The 13237-nt window shown below is 29.2% G+C and overlaps 1 protein-coding gene across 1 annotated transcript; it reads right to left on the reverse strand.

The window, feature by feature from the left end:
• Positions 1 to 64: 64 nt before the first annotated feature.
• LOC148195045 (uncharacterized) lies at positions 65 to 783 on the reverse strand. The gene has a single exon (XM_088094258.1). The coding sequence runs from the start codon at positions 653 to 655 to the stop codon at positions 212 to 214; it is 444 nt and encodes a 147-aa protein (XP_087950384.1). The 5' UTR covers positions 656 to 783; the 3' UTR covers positions 65 to 211.
• Positions 784 to 13237: the final 12454 nt, after the last annotated feature.

Raw genomic sequence — 13237 nt, forward strand, 5'->3', positions numbered from 1 at the left:
GCTTGTTCTTTTTGAATAATCTTGTTACTGATACGGCGGATACCAAATTTGCTTGTCGAAAATGTGTTAGAAAGTAAATTAATTCTTTCTTAGATGAATACACATTTGTCATATGGAAACCTTTGCACGAACCCAATTGCAAACTCAATAAAAGTCCTCCACAATTATGTGTAGTTACATCACTGAAAAAAAAAGTGGATCTACAATAACATTAAAAATGCATACTCTTTCCCTCCCTCACTGTCCTGGAATGCATGAAGGCCTCCTTACCGTTCTTTCTGGTCAATTTGAGCAGCTTGGACCAAACACCCATTTTCTTACTCCCCCCGCGGTTTTCATTGACTTCCCTATCTGTGTTTCGGCTTCCTGAAGCAAAGGCAATGGAGTTACTCTTCTTCAATCCATAATTGAAACTAACCATGGAAGAGGCAGAATCCACCACGCTAGAAGCATGGCGACGATGGTGATGGTGATGGTGATTGTGAGACATATAATAAGAAAAAGGTTGAGAAGGAGAAGGAAGAGGATAAGTTGGATTGTTTATGTCATAGAGCTTCAAAAGTTTGTCTCTTAAGCAAAAGGGACAAACACCTTGTAATTGCTTGTTATCAGGGTGGTACTTGCATCCTCCTCCTCTTGCTGCTTCTAACTTCATATCTGATCCAATGCTACTTCTTTCTCTTTGCCTCTTCTCAATTTATAGATTCATTATTCGCAGTTGCAATGCATAGAAAATTCACCAGTACTACTTTCCTCGAAGTTTCTTCTTAATTACCGCCACGAATGACAGTGAATCAACTTCTATGACTCCGTCCAATATAATCCCATTTCTTATGTTCCTTTTTCCATTAAATGATTTTTTTACGCAATCTTTAAAAGGAAATGACATAAATCAATTTAAGAAAATTGTACGTGTGATCACATACAATTATTATGAATAAATAAATAGTGGTCAAAATCATGTACTTCACGACCCTGTTTGTATAAGAAACAAACAGAACTTCCTTTTCACAGTGACAATACTTCAACAACGTGGATTTTGAGAAAAGAAAAAAATCTCTCCATTTAAAGGAGGAAGTTATTATGGGCAGCATATATAATTTTCAATTTGGACATCCACTAATTGTAATCAATTCACAAAAAAATCAGAACTGAACACATTCTTTTTGTTTGATTTTGTCTCTATGGGTTTAAATCCAACTAAATTAATAAAATCAGTTATCTTTGATTCCGAGATTTATTTTGTAATTTAAGGCTTGTTGACTTGGTACTTCATTGGAATAAATTACAAATTAATAAACAAATATGTTGTAATTAAGGAATATGATTATTGTATATATACACATATTTCTGATTTTCAGTTTAGTTTTATTATTTATTAGCAAATAAATTTGCTACAAATTAAGGATGTGATTGTAATATATATTTATGACAGATTATGTATTATTAAGAAATAAATCTTCTATAAATTAAGACACAAATCTGCTGCTAATATGCATATATCTATATATTAAGACACTGTATTAGAGTAAATCAGTTAAATATGTTATATTTCTTTTATTTTTACCTTAAAATGCACAATAAGATATCTTTTTTTATTATTTGAACTAATCAACTTGAATTTTAAGTCTGCTTGATTCAAAAATTATGAAATCAAATTAATTTATTCAAAATATTCAAATTATTTGTCATAAAAAAAGACTAGATCAAACTGCTATCATAATTTTCTTTTAATTATAATTTGATTTTTTTTATATGTGAATGACATTTTACCTTCGCACTTAAGGAAAGTGGTTTTCCAAAAAAGAAATATGCACACATTTGTAATTGAATACTGTATTAAGTTTGACGTTAATGCATATGTAACCAAAAGGTTAATGAATTAGAAAATAAAGCATTTCAATGGTTGAGAAATCAAATAACATAATGTAAAGAATGTTTCTTTCATAAAAAAAACAAAAGATGTGGAAAAGGCAGCAAAATCAAAGGTGTGTCCTTTGACTCGGAGAAAAATATGTAGCAAGTCAAGGTTGCACGTGAGGCTATTAAATTAATTATTTTTAGGTTTCGTAGAAAAAAAAAATTAGGAGAAAGAAAGAAAAAATTGTTATTTTATTATTATATATGAATAGTGTTGTTGGATTATTTCGGTGATTGATAGGTATACAAGGAAACTTCTCTGAACATAGCCCAATACAATGTTTTTCGTTTTTTGAAGTGGTCATAAGAGAAGAAAACAAAAGAGGTTCAAGTTCACGTAAAAGTCTATATTTTGTATGAATGCATCAAATTTGGTAATACGGGTTCCATTTTGAATGTCTAAATGTATAATAACATTATAATTTAAAACGTATGAACTTTTACAAATTTAAATTTATTAAGTAATTGTAATTAAACAATTGAAAACTAAATGGCATGGCCAAACCCATTTTATCTTCTACAATTTTGAAAATTTGTCATTACATAGAAAATTGAGTTTTTAAGAATAGATAATATGTTCTAAATAATAAGACTATGTTATTTTAATATTAAAAAATCAAAAGGTATAAATAGAAATTTGATTAAAGGTTTCGTTACTTAAAACACACAATCTCTCTAAAGATAGTTCTATGAACTTCTTTGTCCTCTCTCTTCGAGTTCTAACCATAGAATCATTTTCTTGATGATTACGAAGTGCATGTGATCACGACAACGAGGTCTTTACTTCCATTCGGTCAATTTTCTGAAAAGAAAAAGTTAGTTTCTATTCTTTTCTTAAGCTGCATTTTCTTTAATGCATGTGAGGAATAGCTTGTCGCATGCTTCTTCTTGGCTTTCTAGTTGATTCTCTACTGACCAGTGGTTCTAACTGTGTATCCTAATTATAATTTTGTTATTTGTAGGTATAGATAGAGTATTCTGAGCTAAGGGGGTGATTATCTGTATCTTAGAGTTGTTGAAGCTTCCTACCATGTAAGGGAAGCTATATATTTGCTTTTCTAAGTCTTTAATAAATTTGTTTGGATGTGTTTTAATATGATTGCTTGAAATTGGTAAAATTTAATGTTATCTATTACTAGTATAGTCTTTATGTAAATATTGATTAATTGTATTTGTTTTGATAACTTGAGATGATGTATTGAGGTTATAATTAGTGAAATATGTTGTTGTATCTTGAGGTAGTCAATAGGTTGAGTTTTAGGATAATTTTCAGTCCATTTTTGGAGGTTTTTACAGGTGAAAATCTAAAGGAGTTATTTTGTAATGAAACTGAAAGTTTGAGGTCTGTTTTTGAGTCAATTATAACATGTTTAAACACTTAGTTTGCTGATTTCTGGTTTATAACATGTAGAATTGAATATATGAGTTTTTGAGTGGTTGGGTTGATCTAATGCTTCTTTTTTTACCAAATGAGCAAATAGGTACTCATTTTCAGTCATAAACATATTTTTGCATCAATTCTAGTGTCAAGGATACTAATTTAGTCTTTTGGATAGGTCTGAGGTGCATTAAAATTAGAAAAAATAATTGTTGTTATCTCGTACAACGCTGAGCGACCCTATGTGGTGTAGATCACTGTTAAAACTGAGAGTCACTAAGCTTCATGATGTTGAGTGCCACCTTAGGCGCTGTGCCATGAAGTCAATGAGGTCTCTGACTTTTGGGAATTGAGTGATGGAATTGAGCGTTGATTGTCACTTTTCCACTACAGGTCTGGACCTCTTTTTCCCTTAATTTGTTGGGCGAGAGTTCCTCTCGTTCGGCGTCTTATCTCTTTGGTGGGCATCCAGTTTCTAGTTATTTATGTGGTTTTCCATGCTTTCTTTCGTGGTTGCTTTGATCTGATTATTAGGATGTTATGAGTATATTTTGAGGTTTATGAATATTTATGAATGATAATGATGAAAGTGTATTTGATTTTAGTATGTGGTGAAAGGGATTCCATGGAGAAGATCTTTGTGTGATGCTTATGTGTAATGTATTGTTGTAGGGGCTCCGAAATTAGAGAATGTTGTAGGGGCTCCGAAATCAGAGAATGTTTCTTACACTCCAATATCCATCCAACCTCAAGTTGAGAGGGGTGGTTATGTCATGAGGAGTAGCATGAGATCTTTAGCCTAGAGTCAGTTTGGCCATAGGTATTTGCATATTAAGCTTGTATGGTAGTTAGGGTGGTGTGTTGTTTCACCGCACATGCACAAGTTCCCTAAGAGTTTGACACCAATATGATCAAGTCTAGAGTCTAATTATGTATTTAGGTATTTGATGGTTTTGAGAATGAAATTGTTAGATTATTGACTTGATTGAATTACATATTTGTTTCTTTTATAAATTAGCTTACATTGTTGCTTGTTTGATTCTTTCTCTTTTGTAATAATCACCTGATTAGTGTGAGCAGAGGAAGATATTTCAGTTGAGTAGGTGTTAGGTGATGAGGATGTTGATGCTTAGATAATTAGAGTAGTATTGGTTTAATTTATGGTGTTTTGAAGAATCTTTAGTTTATGTTTATATAATCTTAGAAATAGAATATCTTGTATATAAAGTTTGAATTATGGTTATATTTAAGGTAATTATAATCATATTTTATATGTTTCCTTTTAGCTTAACCGATCATGTTTATTAAATATGTGATAATTCCATAATAGTGTTAAAACTATAAATTTGGGATGTTACAATTTGGTGTTAAAGTAGTTCTTCCTTAGAAAACCTTTTGGTTATGAGTATACTAAGTTTTTGTAGTGTACTCTTAATTATGTTTAGTTAAGATTTCAGTTTATTTGAGTAAACTGATGGCTTTTTTCTGTGTGAGCAGAGTATGTCACCTAGGCCTCCTCCTCCTCCACCCACGAATCTGAATCTGCCCAATTTGGTTAGGATGATGAAATCCTTTGTGGTAGTAATGCAGTAGAATGCTTCATTGGTTCAAGAAAACAATGTAGCTTTGCAACAATTGGAGTCATGATCAAAGATTATCCTTCTAGTAAGAGTTGTGACTCAACTACAGTAGTCAGTGCAACCACAATAGAGTAGGGTGGAAGACCCTAGGCTTCGGGTAAAGTATACACTATGTCAGGGGTAGAGGCATCCATTTTAGGTAATCTTATAGTAGGAAGTTGTCTTATATTTGGTATAAGCTTATCTGTGTTATTTGATTATGGAGAGATACACTCTTTTGTATCAAACATGTGTGTGTGTAAGAGTTGAGTTTGCCTATAAAAGAGCTGTAGTACGACCTTGTGGTATCTACTTTAGCTTCTAGTTTAGTTAAGACTTTTTATCTTTGTGCAGGATGTCCAATGGTTGTTGAAGGGTGTAAGTTCAAAGTGAATCTCAGTTGCTTACCCCTACAAGGTTTGGATGTAATCTTAGAGATGGATATGTTATCTAGTAATCATATTCTTATTGATTACAATAAGAAAAAGTTGTAGTGAAGACGAACCAAAGTTCTTGTCGTCTAGCTAGGTGTGTCATGAAGCAAAGTAGGGATTTTGTTGCTTTATTATCTCAACTCATTTGGATGTTGAGCAAAGTGGAGGGAGTTTGGTTATACCGGTGGTGAGTGAGTCTGTTGATGTTTTTCCCGAGGAAGTACCAGGATTACCTCCTCAGAAAGAGGTGGAGTTCTCTATTGATCTGGTACCAGAAGTGGGGCCAATGTCGAGTTCCTTATAGGATGACTCTAGTTGAGTTGGTGGAGTTAAAGAAACAGGTTGATGAGTTGTTTGAGAAACAATTTATCAATTCGAGCGTTTCACGTAGAGAGCACCGGTGTTGCTAATGAAGAAGAAGGATGAAAGCTCTAGGCTATGTGTGAATTACAAACAATTGAACAAGCTAACAATCAAGAATAAGTATCTCTTGTCAAGAATAGACGACTTGATGGATCAGTTGCACGGAGTGGTGGTGTTTTCTAAGATAGATCTACGGTGGGGATATCACCAGGTTTTGGTAAAGGCAGGAGATGTGCAAATAGATATGGCATTACGAGTATGTTGTTATGCCTTTTGGTGTAACTAATTAACACTCCATCTTTATTCATGGATTATATGAACAAGATCTTTCGACCTTTTGTAGATAAGTTTGTTGTAGCCTTTATAAACGATATTCTTATCTATTACAGAACTCAGGAGGATGTTTTTCCTATACCTTCATATATATTAAATTTCCAATTATATTCCTTTTGAAATTAATAAAAAAAAATATTCTTTATTATGTAATTCATAAATATTTCGAATTAGACAATTCATAATACGAATTTGAAAGACAATTTGAAATGTAAATTATATTTCAAATTTTACAATCCGTAATACAAATTAAATTTCAGTTTGTACAATTTGTAATGCAAATTTATATTCCAAATTTTACCATCATAATGTAAATTCGAAAAACAATTTAGATTGCAAATTACATTACATTTGTATAATTTATAATACAAATTTAAATTCTAAACTGTACAATATGTAATACAAATTTGGAAAAAAGAAAACTTGATATGAAAATACGTTCATAATGTAAATTTACATGTGATTATACAATTCGTACTATAAATTTACATTACACATTGTATAATCTGTAAATTTGTAAGTGAACATGGATGTGCAAATTATTTAATAAAGGATATATAAGTTATTTTATCACGATTATGACATTCAGAAAGAAAACATGAAGGTGCAGGAATAAATCCCACTAAATGTCAGAAACTTCATATGTTATTGGGTCATTATGGTGGTTATTGCTTCCTTCACCCCCATAAATTTCTTACTACACCCCATCATTTATTTTAATTCCATATCTATCTTTCTGTGTTTTATTTGAACACTAATGTATCTATATTATGGTGCGAGGTCTCTCGTCGAGGTCAAATGAGGTGGTAAGTGAGCACGTTATGATATGTTACCGGAAAATAGATTTCCAAAAATAGAAGAAAGAGGACGCATACAGTTGCCTCAAGCATCAAGGCACACTACCTGGGTAATAACAGCCGCACCAGGAACATGAAGGTAGGTGAAAAGTTAGGGCTAAATGAAATAATAAAGATTATTATTGGAATTTCACATTATCGATGGAGTGGAAGAAGAAATTTGAGGGGTGCAGGAAGCAATTCTCTTCAGAGGTCTGCTTTTCTAGAATCATAAAGAGGATGGGCCTAATGGGCTCATCGAATTGCACACTGCAACTCTATCATCCTGGAACAAAAACCTTTCTTGAAATGACACACACTGTGTATATATAAATTACATTTTTATAAAACAGGAGTTTGATATTTAACTGGACCCACAACTTTTCTTTCTACATTAAACCTAAATAGATGCAATGAGGAATATATGGAGAAAAGTTTTACTGGGAGAGAAAATATAAGAATAAAATGTGAAATGAAAGATGTTGGAGTTATTTTGTATTTTAATGGTATAAGGGTAAACGAGTGAATATTGTAAAGGTAATAGTACAGCAGATTTTGGCAGGAATATGAAGATTGGAAATTGTCAGTGGTATTGTAAAGTACATTTCAGTGTCCATCGTGAAAGGGTGGTGGGAATGGATTATGTTCACACAATATGTTATAAGAGAAGGACACAAATTAATTCTACAAGGACTCCGTATCTCTATTATTACAACTTTTATTCTACTATATCACTTTTTCCATATTTTTACAACTTTTATTCTAGTATAAGACTTTTATAAAACTCTTTTTTTATCAACATTTTACTTAGTTATTGTGAAAATTGTATTTTTTTAATGTAAATATTTTATTTTATTTATATGATGTTAGCATACTTTTATATTAATATCGTATAAAACTCAAATTTTATTAGATTTAGATATATGATTAAGATTCACATACATTTTTTTTAATTTTAAATAAAATAATTTTTTATTACCTAAATGTATATCATATATTGACATAACTTTCTGAAGTTCACATTCTTTAAGTGTTTATACCAATTTTGATATATTACGTTTTTTGACAAATGAATATAAAAAATTTAAATTTAGGTGTGTCGTTCTCCTACTTTTATTATCGACCAGTTTCACTACTTATCACCACTACTATTTCATATCAGTTTTCTCTGTCATTGTCATATATTTTTCAAGTCACCTTTTCTTAAAAAACATAAATGTTTGTGTAGAAAATGCTATTTATGATCGATTCAGCTTCTTGATTTTACAGTAATGATAAAAATGCTATTATTATATACACAGTCATTCTTTTTACAGTCAAAAACTGCAAAAACTTTCCATAAATTAAGAAACTATCTCCTCTCCTGAGTTGATGATAGTTAATTCTACCTACTAAATTAGTTAATATAAAGAGAAAAAAGGTAGGAATTTCCCAATCCCAATGGGAGTTGAAAAGTATTGGGTGGATGCAAAAGTGATTCTTGCTTTGTATTCTTTCAATTTCAGTTTGATAATGTGTCTCATGAAATGTGATGTTAAGATGTGACATAAGAGAGAGTGAATGTAATTGTGGGGTCTATCTCATACTTCCCACCAACCATCTCCACCTTCTATCTCCACTCACCTACCATTCTTCGACTTACAAATATCAATGGCTAGGGTTTGGAAAAATCTGCTACTCCTTCTCGTCTTCCTTAAATATCTTATATTTATTCATGTGTGAATTTAATATTAAAATTATAAATTATAATATAATTTTATAATTATATACAAAGAGGTAGTAGATTGTTATCTTATACATAATTACACTAACTACACTTGAGTGTAATGATTCATATAGATATATGTTGTAACTTGTTAAAATAACACCAAAAGATGATCACACAAACGTTGAAGAACGGGGTAAGTTTAATACTTGTGCGTCACCACTTCCAGAACTTCCACAAAAAAATTCAAGGAAGCAAAATTATAATTTTTATATAAAAATTATTTTCTTTATTAGAAAAAGTTTTCATTTCTCTTTAAATTTCCTTTGCTCAAACTTTAGAATTTTTTTGGTTGTTGTCCAAACATATACACCACCTTGTATTATTGATAATTTTTAAAATTTAAATATTAACGAGCATCAATAATAAAATATTGAAGTTGAAAATTTAAATTAATCATCTCTTATTAAAATTCATAGATATACAAATGTATAAATTTTATCAATATCATCATTCTCAGTAAAACTTAGAATTAATAACTTCATTGTTAGGTCATTAAATCTACAATTCTTATAATTTTTTTATCAATTGTAACGAATAATATTTCAACTCTCAAATAATACTCTATTTAATATGATATTTTTTAATGACGAAAGTGTCCTTGTCTTATTACATAAGAAGTCCCAAATTTAGACACTTCAGGATCATGTTTTTTAAATTCATTATATGTAACTCTAGAAACTTTAGAGAGTTGTTTTTCATTTTTTTTCAATTCTTGAATTCTTATGAGTTTCTCAAGTTTAATTGACGTAGATGTATTTTATTCATCTTCAAGTCTTTCTTTTGAAAAAATAATTAAATTTTTTACTCTTTATCATAATTTGTCTAATATAAATTTATCACCCCTCACCTATTTAGAAAAGGATAAATTTATCAACACTCCAAATTAAATCTCAAAACCAATATTCAATGTTTCAAAAAAATTAACAACTTATAAATGATTATTTTCCTTTACCTTAAAAAGTAGATTCCTAATATTGTTATTTCCTTACACAACTTCAAATCCTAAACTAGCTCTATTTACACAAAGAAATGGAAGAAGAAAAGCCACGTACAAGAGAAAAATATATTGCTTAAAGAAAAAGGTAGAAAATGAACTTGCTCAGAAAAAGAAATTGTTTAATACAAAATGTTTCTTTGCATTTCAATTTCACTGTGGTGCAATTTGATTTAGGAAATGATGAGATATTGAAGGTGAAAATTGAGATAAAAATGAAATGTGAGCAAGAGATAGAAGTACGAAAGAGAGAGAAACCAAATAAAGTAGAAAAAGAAATTACGAAATAGGAGAAAACACGATTTTCAAATTTTAGGATGCGTGTGTGTGAGGGGATGGGGGGAGGGGGGAGGGGGGGGGGGGAGGACTAGACAATCTTTCTAAGCCATTCTAGATATATTTATTGTCTTTAGTCATTGTGTTAGTGTGAAATCATGAGTGACTAAACACCTTGTTTTAAGATATTAAAATAGTTATCCAACTTACATAATTTATCTTCTCTATTATATCAAAGTTCAAAAGACCTTTTACTTTAGTTTTAAGCATGTTCTTAAATAATTTAGTATAAAACAAAATTTAATAAGCATTAAGATTTTATCAAACTCAATAACTTCATTTCTCCTAACAAGCACAAGCATGTTGTTGTCATAATTTTTTTTAGTCAAACAAATATAAGTATATAGCTTTATATTACTAAACAAACATAAACATCTTTCTTTTTACACTTTGTTTGATAAGTTTTTACTATGATAGACCAAGTTGATATATAGACTGAACATTTATAATACATATTGAAAAATTATACATGATTATTCTATGAGTTCAAGGAATGTTCATCTCTTTGTTTTTTTCAAGAATATCTCACAATAAAGTCTTCACATCAAGATTTATGGTAGAACATGTTTAAATTTTCTCCATGTAAACAACTTTTGAAAAAAAAAAGGCAAAATGATACTCTTGAGCAAGTTATCCAATTGTGTCAAGCCTTGTACTTTACTTAAAGGTGGAAAGAAACTACCTTTGAATCATGATGTGTATAAGAGGAGTTATCTAAATAAGTCACACATTTAATATTGCATGGGGTGAATTTAATGCATCTACATGCTTGAACATGGAAACACCCAAGACAAAGAAGATGAAGGGTGCAAAATCTCACAACAAATCCAAAATGATTTAGAATGACTCTTTTCTTCTCAACTATACATATAGAAGATCTCATGAAGAAGAAAGATTGACAAAACTCTTACGACATGAGTGGAAATAACATCTTGTATTAAGCAATCCTTAACCTTCGTTTTGGAAGAAAGAACAATGTTTGTGTTCATAATTATATGAAAGATTGTCCTTAAACTTGTATTCATCTCAAGACAATAATTCTAATTTAGTGAACAAAACCCTTGATCATTTAGATCTTAACCTTTTTTTTGGCTGGGTCCTAACAATGGTCGAGCTTAGCCAGAAATGATCGTGTCTAAAGATAAATTATGGTGTGACCATGATTGAATTTGTAAAAAAATAAAAACTTGTAGTTTAACTAGAAGTACAAGTCAAAGTAATATTTTGTAACTTGTAGTGTTAGCCTCCATTAGTGAAACATTTATCTTTATTGATAAAAAATGGACATAATCCTAGTTTGTTAAACAAACTAATATAAATAATTACTTGTGTAAATCGCTCTAATCTATTCATTTTTTTAGTTGTATGTTATTAATCTCATCTAATTGAAGAAGGAGATTTTACAAAAATAAGTTTTTAGATAGCGAAGGAGATTTTACAAAAATAAGTTTTTAGGTAGCGATTTTGACAATATATTTGTCTAGTTTGAAGTTGGATCTAATAAGTTTTGTCAAATAAATATTTAAGAAAAAAATAACTTGATACATATCTACCTTAAACTTTATAGGTTTAAGTATCTTATGTTGTTTTAAATTTTTTAAATCTTAAATACAATATTCAACCTTTTTATTGTATATTTGACGTGTTTTTACATTCGTCTTTCCAATATTATTTTATTAGTCAATTAATTTTTTTTTACCTTATTGTTAATACTTATTTGTCTTAAGTAGCTAGGTATTTTATCATTAAAAAGATAAGTCAAAATCAGTTTTAGGGATTGTTAAATTAAGTTCACAATTGAACTTAAACTGATGAAATGAATAAGAGGAAATTATAGAGAAATGGATATAGAAATTAATCTCTAGATCTTTTATGATTTAAATCTTTATCTTTATTTTTTTTGTTATTTCTAAATTTTGAGTTATATAAATATTTTTTCCTCTTATATTCTAAAAACTCAATTTTTATTATAAATAATCCAAAAATTCCTAATTATGTAAAATAAGCTATTAATAAAGAATGATGTAAAATATTTTTTGCGATTCACTTTATTTATCTTTTCCTTAAATTAAAAAAGTAAAAATAAATTATACGTATATATGGATACATACTATTAAACAAGACAATAGGGACTGTGTATGAGTTTGACAATCTCTTTTCCCCCTTCTTTTTCATTTTTAAAGTACAATTCATCATTATGTTCATTCTCATCTTATACTCAAGAAACAAAAATGTTTTATCTCATTTTTATCTCTATAAAAAATACATCATTCTTTTACAGTTTCAAATATTAATTAATTTTTTTAAATAAAAGTAAAACTCACAACAAATATAAATATGAAGAGGCTTATTATCCATACCAAATTTAAAAGACTGGACATTACAATGTCTATACTAATATTCATTTAATGTGAAAATTTCAGTCAAAATTAAAATACCTGAAAATAAGTTAAATTGTTATTTCTAATTAAATTCCAAAATTAAAATGCCTAAAAATGAGTTAATTTGTTATTTCTAATTACTAGTTGTTTTACTTAATTGCTCCAATAATAATTTTGAAAATTTGAATTCTGTTAAATTGTTAATATTATATTGTTATTGTGTCTTCAAAACATACTCATTTTAATATTTTAAAATACATTAAATAAATTATTAATATACCAAAACCAGTATATTTTATAGGCTTTATAGGCAGCACACAAGGAATAACACAAAAAAATAAATAAAAAAAAGAAGCTAGACTATAATTTTAAAACAATCAAAGTGATTGGAGCAAGTATGCAATTAAGGCATAATATCTTGCAAGATGAAGCTATCACAGTATAGACTTTAGTGGCTATCAATGGGTCCCAAAATTTACCCATTTTTTAAGTATTGGGCCCACTTGTCCCTATCTTCCAGCTGACAGCTACTTTCTTTATGGGCCTTACCTAAAAGAGCAACCTTTATGACCTTCACCATCAATTTTCTTATCAGATCATCACACTCACTAATTCTAATTTTATTTTAATTCTATTCTACAATATTATAATAAATTACAATTGTACATATCACCTTTTCTTATTTTTTTATATTTAAAATTTCATTATAAAAATACATTACATAATATTTTTCAACAATTAAACATGTTAGTATATATAATAATAAGTGTTTCTAATAATAACATCTAATAAGAAATTGTATCATTATATAAAGAAAACTTTCAATTAAATTGACATCCCAGTCTATGTCCATCATTCATAACACAAAGTGTGAG

Source organism: Vigna umbellata, chromosome 7 (assembly GCF_029865625.1).
Source record: "Vigna umbellata cultivar VRB3 chromosome 7, Vumbellata_1.0, whole genome shotgun sequence".
Classification (NCBI taxonomy): domain Eukaryota; kingdom Viridiplantae; phylum Streptophyta; class Magnoliopsida; order Fabales; family Fabaceae; genus Vigna; species Vigna umbellata.

What these genes read in the sequence shown, in the direction of transcription:
- LOC148195045 (XM_088094258.1), bottom strand. Translation starts at nt 655, where the DNA reads ATGAAGTTAGAAGCAGCAAGAGGAGGAGGATGCAAGTACCACCCTGAT.